The sequence below is a fragment of the Prosopis cineraria genome, unplaced genomic scaffold, assembly GCF_029017545.1.
Source record: "Prosopis cineraria cultivar Desert tree isolate PC_DT_omini unplaced genomic scaffold, ASM2901754v1 PC14, whole genome shotgun sequence".
Classification (NCBI taxonomy): Eukaryota; Viridiplantae; Streptophyta; class Magnoliopsida; order Fabales; family Fabaceae; genus Prosopis; species Prosopis cineraria.
In genome coordinates, this window is record NW_026555345.1 from 23,641,246 (window position 1) to 23,661,478 (window position 20,233).

The 20,233-nt window shown below is 34.8% G+C and overlaps 2 protein-coding genes and 1 pseudogene across 3 annotated transcripts; 1 reads left to right on the forward strand and 2 right to left on the reverse strand.

The window, feature by feature from the left end:
- Positions 1-1,108: 1,108 nt before the first annotated feature.
- Positions 1,109-6,155, reverse strand: LOC129292546 (ALBINO3-like protein 1, chloroplastic; annotated as a pseudogene).
- A 5,367-nt stretch (positions 6,156-11,522) lies between these two features.
- On the forward strand, positions 11,523-12,390 carry LOC129293356 (photosystem II core complex proteins psbY, chloroplastic-like). Its single transcript, XM_054931268.1, has one exon. The coding sequence runs from the start codon at positions 11,661-11,663 to the stop codon at positions 12,261-12,263; it is 603 nt and encodes a 200-aa protein (XP_054787243.1). The 5' UTR covers positions 11,523-11,660; the 3' UTR covers positions 12,264-12,390.
- Positions 12,391-14,281: 1,891 nt separating this feature from the next.
- LOC129293205 (uncharacterized) lies at positions 14,282-20,167 on the reverse strand. Of its 2 annotated transcripts, none has more exons than XM_054931025.1 (6): positions 19,984-20,167; positions 19,527-19,594; positions 18,045-19,443; positions 16,145-17,863; positions 15,605-15,662; positions 14,282-14,769 (listed from the first exon to the last, which is right to left on the reverse strand). In XM_054931025.1, the coding sequence occupies exons 1-6, from the start codon at positions 20,111-20,113 to the stop codon at positions 14,625-14,627; spliced, it is 3,519 nt and encodes a 1,172-aa protein (XP_054787000.1). In that variant the 5' UTR covers positions 20,114-20,167; the 3' UTR covers positions 14,282-14,624. The 2 variants fall into 2 exon arrangements, with proteins under 2 accessions (XP_054787000.1, XP_054786999.1); XM_054931024.1 differs by having other exon boundaries at positions 18,030-19,443; positions 19,984-20,166.
- Between the last annotated feature and the right edge of the window lie 66 nt (positions 20,168-20,233).

The window sequence follows — 20,233 nt, forward strand, 5'->3', positions numbered from 1 at the left end:
CCCAACTACATCCCTTCTCTTAATTATTGAGCATGCCAATTGACATTAATGATCACTATATCTTCCTAAAGTGAACATAGAAGCTTCCTGATCAGTTAAGGATCAAATAATGCAAAATTCCCACATATAACAATGAGTTATATGATTTCCAAAGGTTGCCTGTGTTCATATCGTGTATGTGTCAATGGCGAAGCTGGGAAGATCCATGTGAAAAGAAATAGCTTTGGGCCTCATGAAGAGAGCAGTTTGATTCCACAATGTTCATGAAGAAAGCTTTCTAGTGTATAGGAACCAGCAACAAATCTAACTACTCAATGCACACAATTGCCTGAAATAATAATAGGATATAAAAAGGGCCCCATAAATTTCCAACAACACGACTACAAATTGAGTATGAGATCAATGCCCAACACCCATAAATTCCCAGCAATAAATAAATTCACCTGCAAGTTATTGTGGGCTGTGGTAGGCTGACTAAAAAACACAAAATATAGTAAAAGGAACAAGCAGTCAACTTGAAAACGATGGACTAAGCCAAAAAGAAAATTGAAAAACTGTGGAAGCCTTCATTGTTTCATTTTGTATAATTGTCTCTAGAAATAACTTCACCTCAAAGTTGTCCTAGAGCATGGCCGATCTTGAACTAAACCCTGAAAGTTCAAAACATGCAAATTAATACAAGTCAATGACCCAAAATATCCTGGAAAATTTTAAATTGAGAAAATATAATTATCAATTCTTATAATTTAATTAAATTTTAATTTTAATCCTTGAAATTTTTTTCAATAATTTCAATTCTTATAGTTTTAAAAAAATTAAATGATGTTTGTTTCTTAAATCCTTGTAATTTCAGTTTTTTTAATATTTGAAGTCCTTATGAGGACTGAAAACACTAGAAAAAAAATAAAAGAATTAAAGTAAAACTCAATAAAATTATAGAAATTAAAAATTATATTTTTCTAAAAAAAGCAAACGTCCGGTGTCATACCACAAAAAAATACCTTGAGTCATGGAAATTCCTGAACGAAAATATCTCCTCTATAAGATCAAAACCAAGGCACGTATAAGAATACTTTAGGCGACAAGTTGGCAAAGGTAATCCGAAGCATCCGTTTCTAATAAGGATGCCTTTATCATTCTTTTTATTCATGGAATTGAAGGGGGAAAAAATTACATATAATACAAACTCCAACTACGAAGCTACAAAAATCAGCCATCATGATGACACTCACATTTCTATCACGCTGATGATACTACCATTTCTATCAGGCTGATGGACAATGGCAACCAGGATTCCAAAATGCAAAAGGAGGCTGTGTTTTTAAAATTTCTCTAGTTGGAAAATGGGCCAGTCGTTCTTGGCACAGTGAAATTCCTATATCTTCTGGTTTCTCAATCCTTTGTTGATTGATCTCCGTCTTCAGCAGGAGCCTTGCTGTCTGTGGCAGCAGGTGTGTATGCTTCTGTTTCCTGTGATATAGTGAATTTGGCTCATAAAAAAAACTGCATGATCTGTAAAAATGTTAACTTAAACAACAACAACAACAACAAAAACAACAAGCCTTTGTCCCACTAGATGGGATTGATTATATGGATTGCAAGACGACATTGTACTCTATCATTTACTAAACTTTTAGAAATATTATTAATTAAGAGATAGCGTTCAACAACTTTCAAAAATATCCTCTTAGACCTTTCTCTACTCTTCTTAATAGGGCTCAAAGTTATATGTTCCACTCTTTTTATTGGTGCCTCCTGCGGTCTTCTTTTTACATGCCCAAATCATCTCAAATGATTTTCTATCATTTTTCCTCAATAGGTGTTACCCCCATTTTTTCGAGTACGCGCTCACTTTTTTTTTTTTAATCATGTTAACAATTTTTGTCACATCATTAACTTCAAAGTGACAAAAATTGTCAACATGATAAAAAAAAAAAAGAAGTGCAAAAAAGAATTCAAATTCCAAATATTCTTGTCATATTCTCAACCAGAAGATATTTTTGTCAAATATAATATCATTTGGTAGGCTGATCTATTGCATATTCTCGACCATCACAATACCTGAAAGCATCGTAAGAGCAAGATATTGCACTCTAAGAATGATCATAAAATAAGTGAGAAAAATTGCAGAGCAAACCATCCAAAATAGAGGACACAACAATGCGCTTAGAATGAATTTGGACATGCTTTTAAGGTTCCAATCAAATAATAAACCCTTAGAAAAGAAGGGAGTGTTTGAAACTTCCCCAAACTTCCTCATTCTCATACATTGTGACAGGAACCAACAAACACATCTGCACCATATTGAATGTTTTATACACCAATTTAAATGAAAATAGCAATCATACCTTTTCTAGACTTCTCTCATTCCTTTCATTGAACTGGAAATTAGCAGAACCATTATTTTCTGCCTGCAATGTAGATGTGGCATTTTGATGTCTTCCAGAATCCTCACTAGATGGATTGCCATTTACAACAACACCAGAAGTAGAAGGATCATTATTTGCGGTCACAGCCTCAGACTTCACAACAATTAAATCATCTCCATCCCCATGTCCCCCCTGAACTGTTTTGTCCCTTGCCTCATGTACTTCAGTTGCTTTACCTGCTGCCTCCTCTGCTTTCCTTTTTTCTTCTTCTCTCTGTCGTCTTCTCTTTGCCTCTTGCTCCTTTATTTGCTTAAATCTGCAAAAGGAGAGTAAAGCAGTGTTATGATATGAGGGGTGGAAAAAATACTAAGACATGGCAAAATGAGGCTGTCCACAATCACTTACCTGTCACCTGGTTTTGGCCCCTCTGATGTTGACTTCTCAACTAGACTGGCCTCTCCTTTAGGGGGAGGATTTAGCTCAGAGACTGACTTCTGGATCTGCATTAAGTCATCGTTTACTGTGCTATCACGTACTTGCATCACTGGTTTTTAGCCCCTCCAAGTTTTTGAAGCCATACTTGTTGTGCTGTGCTCAATATATTATTTGTGAACCTGCACAACTTAAAACAAAATATATAAATATATATATAATATATAGGTAGGGACAGCAGATGATCAAATAAATAATGCCAAATTAAAGGCCTTCTACTTTTGCCTACCAGTAAAGGCTTAAACCAGAAGGAACTGACAGGGCAAAGTAACCAATCATTAAAGGAAGGACCTTAGTTAGGGCCTGAGAACTCTTCATATTGGGATCATTAGGCTGAAAGTCAACATGAAAAACAATGAGAAACTAAGCTACATAAATGGGCAAACACAAAAAAGGAACCTCGTTTTCTTTCCCTTCATGAATAGGATGAAGCTTAGAACCTGGATCTATCAGATTGAATTATGCATACAACAAGACTAACCTGTGACGACTGCATTATTTGGACAGAAATGTACTGAGTGACAACCAGTAATACAGGCAACACAAGGTAGGCCAATGTATCCGACCATCCAAGAGGTGGGTGACCATCCTGATGAAAAAAGAAAGAGTAAAGAAACCCATTATGGAACAGAGACCACGCTGAGATCCAACCTGAAGCACTAGAAAAAAATATATAAAAATTTAAACAATATTATCTTCTATTCCATTCGTATAACAAAAAAAATTGCAATTCAACCTCAAATGATTTAAAGATGAAAAATGAAATATAATGGTAGCCATAATACACAAACACTAAAATCCTCGAAAGATGTGACATACCACAAAAGGAAACAGCCAGGAGATACCACTTCCATTTTGACGAGCAGCAATTGTAGTTGGGCCAGCAAGGAAGGAATCCAGAAGAAGCCCTCTGTAAGAAGTCCCTTGTGTATTCAACAAAAGTGTAAAATCAGTCGTGGAAAGTAGCAACATATAACCTCCCTCAACAAGTCAAAATTAAATTTTGTAGTAGCAAATCAACTTAAATGCAAGCTACCTCATCAGCCACATTTGAAAGTGCTCTATATAGCCCAATCCATACAGGTATTGTTGCAAGCGTAGGCAGGCATCCTGGAACAGAGAGAGGTGGAAATATTACAAAAGGAATTACCAATTTAATTTCATGAGCACCAGCTTAATGCTTTATACATGGTTGGTAGATGCCTACCACTGCCTAAGCCATTAAAAGAGTTCTTATCCAATCAAGGATACAATGATGCTTGCACTTTTAGATGAATTTGAAGAACATACAAAATTACAGGAGCAAGGTTCTGAAATTAGTCACAGGAAGCCTCATCCTGATTTACAAACTTTGTTGTAGTCAAATTATGTCATGAATACCTGCTAGAGGATTAATGCCAGCCAATTTATATAACCGAGCAGTCTCAAGTTGGATCCTTTCCTGCAAGGAGAAAGGTTATATAACATATGGATAAACAAGATCACATTGGTGACTAGTATTGAAAAGCTACCAAAAGAAGTAATAGGATTGAAATTTGATCAACAGTGTAGTAGCCACTTCATTTTTTTTAATAATAAAAACAAAAATTAGGTTGATTTAAAGCTTCCTTGGTTAAAAGGTTTCAATGGAACATCCTAAAGTTTTTAAAGATTGTTTCCCAACACCACAGTAGTACAGTCATAAATCATAAAAGAAGTTTCATTTGAGAAAGTAAATTAAAGAGGCCAAAAAAAATTACCTGATCACCAGCATAACGTTGCTGAATAGCCTTTATTTGAGGTTGCAAAGACCGCATGGCTAAGGAAGATTCTACCTGTACAATGTCATTCACTTTTACATAATGAATTGATGATAAATATGAAATGAGAAACTACATAGCCTGTTAAGGCTTGAGAACCTTGCTATTGTCAATAGCAGTGTTATTCAGAACCACACATTTTTTATGAGAAAGAAAACATGCAAAAAAATTCACAAATGCCATGGATTATTATAAAAAATAAGTCCTTCAGAAATACAGACATGAGATCGGTTATTTACTGAAGTTTGCAAATCAGCAAGAGTGATTTATATTTCAACAAGGACAAACCTGTTTCTTTGTCAATGGAAATGTAAGAGCCTTAACGAGAATCGTAAGGAGTATAATAGCAAAACCATAAGCATATGGTACGTGCAAGACAGAAAGCCCATCCTTTAGTACCTGAAAGTTTAAGTTACTTCTTAACATAAGTATCAGACCTTGACAGAATATGATGATAGATTGCAGAAATACATTCATTAGATGATTGAAGGGCAATGAGATGATTAAGTTGTATTATCTTTATTCTAATACTCTCTTCTATTTTAGCTGGGTTCCAATAGGAAAGAGGAGGCATTCAACTTGTATTACTTTTAAATTATTAATAATAATCTACACATAACGAGGAATAGCTGAAAAGTTTTGCTAAAATTCTTCATATACATGATATGCTAACCCCCCATCCTTCTTCTTTTTGTAGTTTTCCACACAATACTCAAATCTGGATCCGTCCCTGATAATAATTCTAAGTCTTGAAATGACATGGGAACGAAAACTGCGGAAAGGCAAACGCGGAACTGCCTTTCAAGTTATTAGCTTAAGCTCAGATAGTCCATCGATTGTTCAATTGGTGTTTTCAAAAACAAAAAATTTGACAATTACGAGGAAAGCAAATTCAACAGAGTCAAAGAGCACAGGAGTTCAAAGTTCAAACCTTGAGAACGCTCTCCATGTAACCGGTAATACCAGAAAGCCAGTCGTTGCTCTGTTTGGCGGTGGTAGTCACCGTATCGGAAGATGAGACAGCGGCATCGGCAAGAGTGTACAGAAAAGCGTCAGCTCGATCAAGCAAGTCCTTGACGAGCTCCTCAGCACCATGAGGTTCCGGAAGGAAACCAGGCTTGAAGGCGAACCTGGTGACGGAAAGCGAACCAGGAAGGAAGTGCCTGGAATGGAAGAGATTAGTATGGTGATGAGGTCGATGAAGGAGAGGGCCGGGCGTTGAAGTCGGCCGGCAAAAGAAAGGAGAAGAGGTCGCGCTCGGCGCGAAGAATAGCAGAGTCGCCATGTGGAAGAAGAAGAAACCCTAGCTATGAGCTACAGCTATTGATGCTTGTGGTGAAGAAGACGGAGCATAGAAGAGGAAGAGAAGGAGACTGGGCGGGTTGTCTTCAATGGCGGTATGGTTAGAGTTGCATTCGAGTGCTTTTGTTGTGTGATGAACTGATGATATCTCTGGAGCGCAAATATTGGAGTCTTTTTTCCTGAGTTTCTGGGTTTTAGGACTTTTGGGGAAGGACAAATATTAAAAAATAAATAAATAAATATCTCCTTTGTTTAGTAAGGGAAAGAAAAATATTTTTAAAAAAACAAGTCGCTCATAATTCATTAAGTGCAAGAAGCGCTATATTTCATATTAGGATAGGATTCATGCCGCTAAAGTGAAAATTTTCTAGTTACAATTAAATGAAATTTAATAATAAAATAGTTGTGCTTTTTTATATAATCAAAAGTATAGGTGAGTTATATTTTGATGGCTCATTGAAAGTATGATATACCTCCATGTGTTTAAAAAAATATTTATAGGTGTATTTATAGATTCTCCATTAATAAAAATTTTATATCAGTAATGATATTTAATCTCATAACTTCATTGATTATTGATCAAATTATTATTAACTGAATTAATTTTTACTGGTTAAAATGATTGTGTTGCGAAAAACTTGTAAATTGAACGAACACATGATTGTTTCAGTAAAAAGTCTCAAGATTTTACCTTTTTTTTTTTTAATTTTTTAAGTCTACACATGTCTTCAAGTCCATCATGATAGTGATGATGCCCTTTACTTTAATTAACCTTTATAAATGCAGAGAATTTTTTTGAAAAATTTACTCTCAAGTAAGTCAACAACATTCAAATCTAACTCATTGAATGATCATATAAAAATTTGTAAATTGAGATGGATGCAATATATATATATATATATATATATAAACTAACACATTAATACTCAAACATAAAGATTACCATATGGGATCACACATTTGAATTTCAAAGTTACAGGAAATAAATTGCATATGACTTCCAATTAAGAAGGATAACGTGTAAATGGATCTTATTAAAGTGTTAATGATTAATGAATTTTTTTTTTTTTACATGACATGTCTATTGTCCAACTCCCTGTCTATAGAAAATGAGATTATTCAGCTTTAATATTAATATTATATTTTAACTAATGCAGAATTTAAAATCAAAATATTCTTTTAATTGATATTCTATAAAAAAATATTTTTATTTAAAAAATAGCTAATTAAAAGTTTTGAATCTTTCTTTTTAGTTACCTACATGTATTTTTTTATTAAAAATAATTTTATTTAAAATATTAGTAAATAATAAATGTGAACACATCTGCTAGCAAAACTTAATTCTTAAATTTAATTATTATAGTGATATGCAACCAAAAGCCCAAACCATACCATACCCATTAATAATTTGTTGGATAAAGGAGTAAATTTACTGATAAGTTATTTTTCAAAAAGCAAATTAAAAGGTGGAGCAAAGAAATTCCTCAAGGGTAAAAAAATAGAGCATTTAACACCTTACATCCATTCTCAACAAACAACTATTATCTTTGATTGGAATAAAAAGCTGGCATGCCACGTGTGGTCTCTCATCTTCCACTCACTCACTCCACGTCTACACTCTCATTCTCTCTTTGCTGTCTCCTCCTCTCCCTTCCATGATGCCAGAACCTGCGTTGCTCGTCGGAATGCTTGGTGCCTTCTTCGGGTTCCTACAAAATGAGGAGTTTATAGAAACATGAGATCATCAAGCAAGCCTCATTTCTCATGCACAGTTAAACATACTCGAAGTCGGTGGCAAAGGATACAACTTAACATTTGCCGATTAATAGACAAAGCCAAGTAATCAGAACTCAGTAAAAACGACTAACAACTTCATATTTTGAAGTAGGACTTGACATTGAAACTAGTTCAAATTCAATTATAGCTAAGCTATTTTGTGATGATGGCTGAGATGTTCATTGGAGAGGCATAGCTTTGTCTAAGGTCAAGTCTTGCCTCTTTACAAATCTTCTCTTTTCACTTTGGGTTGCTTCTCAGTGTAAGCCTTCCTGTAAGCATATCTGATTCTCTTCTCGAACTTTCTATATTTCTTCTTCTTCTTGTATTTTTTCACTCCAGCTTTCCTGTTCATCTGCCTAAAGTGGATCTGCATTGGAACTAAAACACTCAAGAATATCTCTATTCCTTTGCCAAATCTGCAGCCTGCCATGTCATTCCAGTCCCTCTCTACAGACATTGCTTTCTAGAACCTCATTTTGATTCGATCAAGTCATTACAAAAAAAACCTATCAACAATGGCAGAAACATTTTTGTCAATGCTCCCGGATGATTTTGTTCTCCACATCTTCCTTAGCCTTAAACACAATCCTTGACATCGGACTTGCCTTGCCTGTGCACCAAAATTTCCTCCTTGATTCGCAATTTTTGCTAGAAAATCAAGTGCTCCCACAACATCTCATCCATCGTCTCTGATTCTTCTGTTCTACTCGGCAACTAGGGTTCCCTACATAAGCTCTCTGTTTGTTGTCTCGGCCTCCTGCATGCTAGGGTACTCTTAGAGATCTCGGATTTTAGGTTGATGGTAGTGGGATGCTGGCAGTGAAGGAGTTCCAACAAGGTGTCGTGGAAAATGTACAAAAGGCACTAAGTTGAAAAGGTGAATGAACGTGGGCTCTACACTTATGTAGAAATCCCCATTTGTGGAAAATAAATTGAAGGTGCCAGATGCTCTCTGCTTTTAGTATTTGATAAATTTTTTTGCACCACTTCATAATATAAAATATTAAATAATCTTTGAAAGATAATTCACAATTAAATTTGCTCATTTATCCTAATTTGTTTAAGCATATTAAAGTAAACTCATTTTATTGAAAAAATAATAAAATTAGATCACAAAGTCTCTTTAAACTTATTTATCACTCACGGATGACTTATTTAAAAGTAAAAAAATTAAGTAAAATATGACCTAATTAATTGGGCCATCTTTCAATACTAATGTTTTCTTTGATCAAAAGGAAAATTTATCTTAAAAAATTTCTGCTAGGTGCAAGTGATATTTTTAACTTTTCATCGATGTAATGTTATCTTAAAAATTTAAAAAAAAATGATATAATGTTATTTTATAGTAACATTTGACTAGCTTTAAATGTTATTATGACCATTAAAGGATAGTTTTGTCCTAAAAATTTACCTAAAAGAATAAGCAATATTTTAAACTTTCGATTGATATAATATTTTTTGGGTTATCAACTTTTAAATTAGAAGAATGATCCAACAATCCATTACCCAAAATTAGAAAAAAAATTTTAGATTAAATTACATTGAACACCTATAAATCAAAATTCAAACTAGTTTGTATTACTCATGAGCAAATCCGAACATGTCTATATTTCCTTATGGTTAAGCCTGCACAAGTCAAGGGCTACTCATGAACACATGAATAGACTCTAAGCTGTCTTGTGAGCAAAATAAGAGTAAGTCCGAAATTTCCTTGAGGGAAAATCCATCAAACACTTTCAAAGAGTTGGTTTAGTGCTCAAGCAACATTGGGGAAGGTTTTAGTCAAAATCTAAAAATACAAACTATTTTTAAACATTGATAACTGATTATTAGATTTTTCTTTATTTAATTATTGATAATTTAAAAATATTACATTAATCAAAAGTTACCATTTACTCTTAAAAAAACTTTCAAGGGTAAACTTACTTGCTTTTGTCTTGTATTTTCCTTGTATAAAAAAAAATTTCAATTAATAAGCTACATTTGTCAAACATTATTATGAAATGATATTGTATCATTTTTAAAACTTTTAAAATAATATTACACCAACCAAAAACTAAAAACACTAGCTTTACCTAGCGAAGAAAACTTACCGTGTAAATTCACTTTTTAACCCATATTTGTTTTATTATGTACGTATATCACTTTATTAAAAGTAATTTTATTTAAAACATGACAGATGTTACAAAAGTATGGGCACATCTTGCCGTGCATATATCACTCTATTATTCATGATAAGCTCATATCTTTTGATTATGTATTGTTTGTGTGTGTGTATATATATATATATATTTTGGGCAGAGGTTATGTAATATTTTTTTAAAAAAGCGGATTATCTTTTTGATTCTGCCGATGGTTTTGTAGGATGATAGAGTTATTATGTTTTGTGCCTTAAAATAAAAAAAAATAAGAATTATTTTAAAGTCTCACTTAACGTAATTAATTCTTCTTAATTTCATTAGCAATTGAGTTTAGGAAGGGATTTATATATAATTTTTTCAAAAAAAAATCCAAAGTCAACGATTCGTAATGCTGATAATAATTTACCAAACTCTTAATGCTGTTCAGATTACCATTGTGCGTTGATGTCAACAAGAAACAGTACCTCCACATTTTTTTGCCCCAACATATTTAACTCGGACATTGACTTATTTTTGTGTCATCTGATTATAATTTATTTATTCTTCTTTCTTCGTAGAAAAATGGGTCTCAAGAAGTTCATTTGTAATTTTATTCCCTCATTAATCATTGAAAAGGCCTTAGTACTTGTATCTTCACCTTTAAAATAAAACTTCTTCAATATATATAATATTTTTTTTTACAAAATTTATCAAAATTACACATATTTCCTTTTCATTTTCACTATTTTCATATTTTTAAAATAAAAAAATTACGTAAATCTCTCGTGAATGTAATTAAAAACTACGCGGAATTCTATTTTATAATGCGAGGATACTTGTAAGCATATATTTAAAATAAAAAATATATATAATTTCAACAACAATAAATTAAGTTAATAATTGGTGGGAATAAATTTAAATTTTCCATTCAAATTATTATTGATTAATAAGATATCTATCATAGTTTCATTTTTTAATCATTATATATATGTATGTATACATACATTTCTTCTGTTTAATATTATAAGATATTTTTTAAAATTATCATATTTAAAATATAAGATATTTTGGATTTTTTAAAGTGTAGTTAATAAGATCTTTTTTAAAAAAAAATACACTGAGTTATGAGGCGTAATTAATAAAAAAATTTAATTAATAAATTATATTAAATAAAGATAAATATGAAAAAAATGTGTAATTTTAAGACTAATTAACTACTTTATAAGAAAATTAACTAATTTATAAGAACATAAATCAGTTAAAAATATTCATAATGCGAAACAAAAAGAGTACTGTATACGTGCATATTATTTGTGTCTCTGGACTCTCTTCCAAATAAGTTGGGCAATGAGGCCTAAAATTGAGTTGGGCCCAATTCAAAAGAAGTCCAAAACTATACGGGCAAATCTGCTACAATACCACTAAACCCACGACACGACATGTCGTTTCTCTAACTTGGTTTTGGGTGATGAGAACGTCGTTTCTTGAACTCTCTACTAAAATTTATCATGCAACAATTCAGGTGGCAAAATGTCACGTTGGAACAAATGTGATAAGAGAGGTCGGGGTGTGGAACGTGAGGTCCATAACTCACCAATAACAATATTCGGATAAGAAAAGAATCCAGAAACCACAATTTTATTGGTTCTCATTTCTCACACTTGGCCTTAGCTTAGCTTTTTCTTCCGCAAATCTTTATTCTACTTCCCTCCATTCATTCCTTTGCTATTGCTCCATATCACATAGAAGTGTATCATCCATCATCTTCATTGCACGAAGCTTGATTTACAGGTCCAACAATGGCGGCAACCGTAGCAGCAATGGCCATGACCAGCGCAAAATGCTTCAATTCATCAAAACTCCCCAGCCCCACCAAGCTATCCTCCAAACCCGCCTCTCTCCTTTCTTTGCAAAACCTCCCAAAGGGCCTAACCTCTGAAACCACCACCGTCTCCACAAACCCATCAACCACATTCGCCGGAACCGCCATTGCCGGGGCTGTATTTGCCGCTCTGAGCAGCTCCGACGCGGCCTTGGCAGCCCAACAGATCGCTGAAATAGCAGATGGAGGGGATAACAGGGGGCTAGCTCTGCTGCTACCAATAATCCCAGCAATAGCATGGGTTCTGTTCAACATTCTTCAGCCAGCACTGAACCAGCTGAACCGGATGAGAAGCACCAAGGGGGTGATCGTTGGGTTAGGGCTCGGTGGTTTGGTGGGGTCAGGCCTCTTGGGGTGGGCCCCAGAGAGTTCAGCTGCTGAGGTGGCAACCATTGCTGAGGCTGCAAGTGACAACAGGGGCCAGCTTCTGCTGTTTGTGGTGGCACCAGCGATTCTGTGGGTGTTGTATAACATATTGCAGCCTGCTCTCAACCAGATCAACAGGATGAGATCTCAGTGAGTTTTGGTTCGTGTTGATGATGGTAAGAGGGGATTTTTGTGGAATGTATAAAAATTATACAGTTTCATCTTTGTGACTTGTATTGTAAGGTACTGAATGCTGGAATCAACTTTTCCATCTTGTCTTACTCTTGGTTTGGATCCTTAGTGCCAAGGATTAGCTTTTGATTCTCTAAATATGCACTTTAAAGCCAACCATATGACTAGTTAAGGGGATATATCTATAGTAATATTTATTGTTGAAATGGCCTCTGCGTTTCTGTTCCATGAACATGGATGATCATACGTGATTTCACAGTTGGCTTGAAATGGTTTTGCAACATCTTTAAATACCCTTTTTTCATAAGGCCAAGTCTTAACTCTTGTTCATGCATGATAATGTCATGAACCGGTATGGCTCCATTTGGAGTCAGAGATTTTGACTTTTGAGTATTAGAATGTAGCGAGACCTTCTTGTAGAAGGAACAGCTATAGAGACAACAGCTGAGGTTGAAGTTTCTGAGAAGGAAAAACCTCTTAAAAAGTCTTACCCTTTCTTGTTATTTATCTGACCTTGCAGAGTATAGATAACATGCTCTAAAATATTCATAACCTTGCAGAGTAGATAACATGCTAGTCATACTACTAATACTATAGAGTACCATACTGTTAACAAGTGGTGGATGATGGGAAGCTGCAATCACTTTCTACGAACTGATTTGTAATCGTTTTTCTGATTAATGTATCTCTTTTCCCATTCAAATATATAAATATATATAGCGTGTCTATGCTAAAGTCATTACATGTACTTCGTTTTCTTGAAGAAAGTAAGAAGGTTAGCTAATTTGTTTTCACTTTTGATTTGATGAAACTGGATGCATGAGTAATGCAACTTGAGAATATTTTTGGTCATGAAATAAATTCTTATGATTTATGTCTCTGCATGAATGTGGGGGATTTTTTTTTTTTTTTTTGGTTGTTCCACTTAACTTTGGTCTTTATCAGTCAAGGTTTACCAATGGAGCCTTAATGAAATCACTATTTAGAAAATAAGCTTTTGACAGATGGTAGCTGAGACCAGGGTGTTAAGAAACAATTATCATGAAGCCTTCCTTCTTCCTGGCCAATCTCAATTTTTATTTTATTTCTACGTGGTTTCATATAACAAATCAGAACAACTTTGATGCTTCAAAACATACAATGCTCAGTTTAATATTGTGGAACCATAGGAATTCCTGCTCGGTCAAAGAGTGCCATGTGATAAATCAGATGCAGATTTCATTTGATTGTCACTCAAGAATTTTGACTCTTACAATTCACTTTCTATAATTTTAACCATTTAAAATATTAACCTCTATATTTTAAAAAATAAATTATAAAGATTACAAATATTTTAAAATTTTAATCTTTATAAAGATTAAAAAGATTTGATAATTTAAAACATTAATCCTATTTTTTTAACAGTTTAAATCTCTGTATCTTTTTTTTTTAAACTATAAGGATCAATATTTTAAATAGTAAAACTATAAAAACCATATTGTAAGAGTTGAAGTTTACAAAGTGAGTTACAACTATAACAAATCAAGTTATAACTAATTAAAATTTAAAAATTTAAAAATTAAATTACAACTGAGTTAAAATTAAAAAATTAAATAATTCATTTTTTCAATAATATATAAAGAATGAGTATTTTGGTCAAGATATTTTTTTTATGAAAAAACACAATCATCCATTCCTATAGTTTCATCAAGTTTTTAATCCCTACAGTTTTTCTTTCATTTTTTTCCTCATAAAACTACAGGGATTTAAGTAACAAATATCATCCAATCTTGCAAAAATTGTAAACATTGAAAACACTAAAAAAAAATACCTATGGGGCCTCAAAGCAAAATATGATAAAATTACAAGGAATGATAATTGCATTTTTTTTAAATTAAAGTAAATTTAATGGATGAGATGACAGAACTTGAGCATAGACAAGAGTTCTGTAGAACTTTTGGGTTAATGGAACCTTGAAATGCTATCATTTTCGCATTGTCATTCAACATTCATCCAAACTTCAACCAAAGCAATTACTTTGGCAAAACGCTTTCTTTATATTTTGTATCCTCAGACCAAAATTTAAGTTACTATTTGTAACATTTGTAATAAAATGCACCAATGAGACATAAATTGACCCATGATTGGTGTCTGAAGAACTTAAACAGCAAACCAAACTCAATTTTCTATGCTGAAACGAGGTAAAGGGAAAATCGCTCCAGCAAAAGTAGAGTTTTTGTAGGCTCTTCTTACATGATCTCATGTGAACAAAATCTTGTAGCTGCAACGAGGATATAGAGAAAACACCGGCAGAGATAAATGAAGAACGACCAGAACTCAATGCTTACATGTCTGCCAGGCTGTCTGGAACAAAATCAACGGGTTGATTTTCACTTTCTTCAAATTGAGAGGCTGTCAGTTTAGCCTTCTTATACCTGCGAGAGCTTCTAAGAATGCTATCAATGGGCATCCCTTTTTTGACTGACAAGCTGCCAAAGTAAAGAAAGATTCAGATACTGCTCTAACCAAAGCATGCGGAACACACAACAATGGAAATTCCCTAAAACATCTACTCAAGTCAAGTGCATAATGTATAAAGGAACAATATGTAAAAGATAAAGGTTAAGAATCTAATTAGGCACACTTTCAAGAATCTTGACTCTAACACAAACTTCTGATCAGTTATAGTTGCCAACTAAATGAAATCACACCATTCACACTTAAACAGTAGATTTTGATTTTAGTGCAGAAGGGCTCAAAGACTTGGTCAAATCAGATTCTACCGCAACACCGAAGGGTAAATAGTGCAACTCCAAATGATGTGGTGACCTTTTCAGAATTAATTCTTGGGCAAAAAAGTTCAACAGTTCTGTCCTCTAAAATCTGTTGTTCTTTATAATTGTTCGTTCAGCGGAGGAACATATATCTATAGATACTGCAAATACCCAGCCCAACTCTTTGAAAACAAGATAATCTGTCCCATGAGAAATTGAGATTAGATGGGAAAGGCTCATTCCATTGAATAAACCATCCAAATAGCACGCATATGCACAATAATCTTGACCAAGTAAATTGAGCCTGTGCCTGACTAAGATTATAGATGATAGACATATATCTTGGAAGATATTAAGTGTATCTCGTCTATTTTCAGCATATGTAAATAGCATAAAATGTATTTTAATATAGAGATGACTCAACATGTTATACTTGCATGTGCTTTTAGTAACCACCAAAAAAAAACATGAAGATTTATTGAGGAAAATAGCCATTTAATCATTTAAAACTGCCAAATTTTAGCTGCATGAATGCAATAAATTAACTTACCGTGATTCTTCTATACGGCTTTCTCCACCATTTTCCAGCCCTGTCCCACCATGTGAACCTGTTGCAATTTAGTTAGAGAGAGAGAGAAAGAGAAAAGAAAACAAATTAGTTTGAGGTCCCATAATCATCAGTTCTATGAAGAAATGAAGAAAATTGAGAACGAAGCTGCATGAATATTTCGTTCAACATTTTTTTTTTTTTTGGTTGGGGGGCGGTGGGGTGGCTCCAAAATTGCCATCCAAACCATCCACATCAAAATCCTAAAACAGAAATAGAACAAGATCCATGTTCTAAGTAAAAGAAACAAAAAATGATGGAACGACAATACTTCAGAGATTAATACTAACTTTCCACTTCTGGTTTCCCTTAACTTCAAAAGTAACACCTTGAGCACATTAACCTAAGAATTACCAAAACCAGAAGTCATTGAATTTTCTACCTGTTCCTCAATCATCCACCCAGGGTCCAGCCACATACAGACAGACAGAAAGTCTCCCAATTAAAAAAGATTTCAGTTTATACTTTGTATAGAATTCACACCTGCATCACTATCATCATCTGAGTAATCAGGCGAGAGTGAAGCATCTGATGGACTTCTAGTGCTGGAACTGGAATCATTAACTTCTTCATCTTTGTCATCAGAGGTGCCACTACTATCATCCTTGAAAATTGTTCCTGCTAACAAGCTCTTCTTTTGCTCTTTTTTACCCACAACTCCCTGAATATTATTCCTAGAAGCTTTGCCAACTTTAGTTTGAACTGTTTTCTTTAGGGCTTTCAGCTTAGAATTTGATACAGGAAAAACTTCACTATTTTTCTCCAAATTCATGCTTTCCCCAGAAGATTTGTTATCTTGAGGCCTTTTGTTTTCTTCAATGGTGGACGTGAAACTATTAGACTGACTAGACAAATAAGCTTCTTGTCTAGTTCTGCGTGCTTTTGGAACTTTCTCATCAGGATTAATCCCAAGTCCATTACCCACCGTTGACAATAGTTGCTTTGTGGATCTTAGTTTCCCAACATGAGTATTTCCTTTCATTACGTCATGCACTTTTCTGTTCTTTCCAGGCATTGGCTCAATGTCTGTTCTATCAGCACCATTCTTGTCAACAAGAATGTCATCTGATACAATATCTTTATGCTGCTCTTGCCCAGATGAAATATGTTGTTCAGCATTAATCATCTCCGTTTTGGTTGGAGCTTTCAAGTGGTTATCATCTTCATGTCCAAAAGAAGACACTGAATTTATATCAGTTTCTTTAGCTCCAGAAGGGGATTTGTGATTTCCTTTGGGCGCATTTGAAGGAGAATGGGGAGGTTCAGTTTCAACATCTCCCACAGGTTCCAAAATTGGTCCACTTGATTTATTAGTGGACTTTGTACTAGTGGACTTGCTTTTCTTTTTCTTCTTAGATCTTAGTTCCATAGTCGCTTCACAAGCAGGTGATGGCTCTTTACAATCAAGAACTTGATCTTTTGTCAGCATTTCTGACACATCTTTTGCGGTAGGAGTTTGTTTCTTCTTGGCTTTCTTGCTCCTTTTCTCACTTGGATTTTCAGCACGAGCTTCAGTTTTGCTGATGTTTTCCATGGAGCCAACATTTATGTCATTTACTTCCTTGTCAATATCTGAAGTCCCTTTTATTTGTTCTGGAGGTACCTCTTTCCCCTCTGTTTGATTTAAAAGACTTTCCTCTTTCATTGTGTCTGCAAAGGTAGGATCATCATTTGTTGCTTGATACGATTCCATTAAAACAGTATCATTCTTAGAAGCATCTACATGGCTAAAGTCTTCTGTAAGTAAAGATCCTCCATCTGCATCCTTAGCCTTTCTTTTCTTCCTTCTCTTCTTCTCTGATTTTCCACATTCAGTAGTTTCATTTGCCTTTGGAACCTCTGAAGTCTCTGACAACTCTCTGATGTTTGCATGTGCGTTATTCTGGTTGGATGTCATGCAATTTTCTGACAGCAAATGCTTAGGATCATCTAATGGAGGTAGCTTTCTTCCTTCTTCTGCTAGCACAGTCTGACCAGCTTCACTTACATGACAATTGTCAAGGTCAATATTCTCATCCATGTGGAGGCCGTTACTCTCAGTTAGCTCCCTTGTCTCATCCAAATCAGAAGGATTTATTCCCACATCAATGGAACAATGATCCTTAGAATTTCCCGTTCTTTTCACTTTATACATAGTGACTTCTTTGGATGTGTTTGTTACAACTTCAAAGTTGTCACCAGCATTTTTACTGGCGCTGTTATCTACAAAAGCAAAAACGTATATCATTAGAATCAGAAACATATATAACATATATTTCAACTTTAAGATTCTTTCATCTACATAAAAATGCCCTCTTTCATTTCTGTTTCATTTCAAATGAAGTAATTATATCAGATTTTTTTCCAAACCAATCCCAAGTAGAAGCACCTTTAGAGATCTGACCATCTTTGAGTATTTCCTCCTGAACACCATATAGCCTGGAATCCTCTGCATCACCATTCCTGGAAGAAGTACTTGTGGCTGTTTGATTATTTGATGAGTTTTTCTTTCTCTTCCTCTTAGAACCTATCACACTTGTTCTCAGTGGATCAGCATCACCGCATTGCTCGGTTGGTTGGCCAGCACTGCTGTCTTTAATCTTCGGTAGGTCTTCCAAAGAGTGCTGACATGCATTCTCTGGCCTCAAGCTCTCTTTATTAGAATCACCAACCAAAGATCTCTCTTCCTTCAAAGCACTTTCATATCCACTCCTCTCTTTTCCCTTCCGCTTTTTCTTTGCAGGAGATCCAGCATCTGAAGGTTCTTGAGAAACCATATCATGTTGAAATTCAATCATGCCCTCAGATTTGTCATGGTTAGTTTCAACATGTTCCTTTGGTTCTTCAATTTTCTTTTGTTCCTCATCGGACTTGTGTACTTCAGCCTGCTGAGATGCACCCTCTACCTTCTGCATCTTGTCTTCTAAATCATGAGTCAAAGATCTCTTCCTTTTCTTATGTTTTTTACTTACAGTAGATGCATGTTCAGAAGGCGCTGTCCTTGACTTATCATATTCAGCATTGATGTTTTCCTTACCATTATTCCTGCATTCAGACTGCTCCTTTGGAGCTTCAGTTTCCTTAACTGCATCATTTGACATCTGTACTACAGATCTTGTGTTCTTTAAATTCCCGCCTAGTTCATCTCTGCTTGCATTCTCTGAAGGGTTTTCAGGGACTAAATTACCTTCCTGCTCAGCCATTGATATACCAGTTCCCAGAACAGAAGCATTATTGTCCTTGCAAACATCATCCCATACTGTGTCTTCCTTTCCCCCAATACCCTTGCATTTTTTCTTTGCACTTGATAAAGATTTTAAGGTTCTTTCATCATATAAATTGGTTTCATCTTTATTTCCCTTACTGAATCCATCTCCCTGACATCCAGGAATTGAACCAGTTGATGGAATCACAGTGTCATCAGTGCCAGAGAGTTTGACAACTGTCTCAAGATTATCAACAAACCCTTTTCCACTATGTTCTGAAACACGTGGGCTAACACAAGAAACCTCCTTTTCACCATGTCCATTCTCTAATTGTGGCAATTTGAAACAATTGAAGTCAGACGCCCTTTTAGAAGGATGACTGGGAGGAATATCAATAGCACCAATCGAAGCATTAGTTGCAATGCCATGACAAGCTATCTGGTTACTAGAATCAGGAGAAATTGAAATCTGGGTTTTTTCATTCTCCGTTACTGCAGATGCATCCATGCTAAGAAACCAGGTCTTTTTGAACCCACTAAATGCACTTCTCACCAACATGGAATCTGCTAGGTGATAAAAGTAGCCCCTGCGCTTTACCTAGCATAGTAGAAAATTTTGTAAATAATATGATTTAGTCAAAAACCATGATTACAACAGCGGAACAGGATCAAGAAGCATACCTTTATGGCATGGATCTTTATCTGTCCAATCTTTGGAAAGCACAATGGGTGTTCTAACATAATTCTCTCTGCGTGCCAACGGCAGGCATATATCATTTGAACAGGTCAGAACTTGTACAAAAAGTAAAAGAAGAGCACTGAAGTCATGCCATACTAACATAATCTTATGACTAGGCACAGAGAATATAGGGAAATGTTTCTCACAACTTATGCAGAGCGCAGAGCAAGACTAAGTTAACTTCATGTTATCACCATTCTGGGTGATCGTCTAAAGTCCAATAAAGGATGGGAAAAAAAAAAAACATCCGAACCAACGCTCAATAGAGAATCGCTTTGGTTTATTGAACTTAAATTCATATCAAGGAAATAAAGAATTAAATCATCAAGAACAGAGAACCACTCAAGGTTAAAGGTAAGAACAGATTCGTAAGCATGAGAAAGGAGAAAAGGGCATTACTTTTGAGATCAGAAACAGTGTCGGCGTCGTAAGCAATCATAGCGAGGTGAGTGTCGAGGCTGGTGTCTATGAAGACCGTGAAGCGGTCGGCCTTGCCGTCGCCGTCAGAAGCTGAACTCTGAAGAGCCATTCAGAGGGAGGAGCTCCGGCTTGAGGTTTATGGATTGGCGGCAAGCTGCTACGATATTCAAGGTTTTACATTTATAGGCCCAAATCAAGCGAGTGAATGGACCTTTTTCTTTAAAAACAG

What these genes read in the sequence shown, in the direction of transcription:
- LOC129293356 (XM_054931268.1), top strand. Translation starts at nt 11,661, where the DNA reads ATGGCGGCAACCGTAGCAGCAATGGCCATGACCAGCGCAAAATGCTTC.
- LOC129293205 (XM_054931024.1), bottom strand. Translation starts at nt 20,113, where the DNA reads ATGGCTCTTCAGAGTTCAGCTTCTGACGGCGACGGCAAGGCCGACCGC. An exon ending in AGATGATGATAGTGATGCAG is followed by an intron (nt 15,663 to 16,144) that starts GTGTGAATTCTA and finishes AAATTGCAACAG; the next exon opens with GTTCACATGGTGGGACAGGG. An exon ending in AGCCGTATAGAAGAATCACG is followed by an intron (nt 14,770 to 15,604) that starts GTAAGTTAATTT and finishes TTACTTTGGCAG; the next exon opens with CTTGTCAGTCAAAAAAGGGA.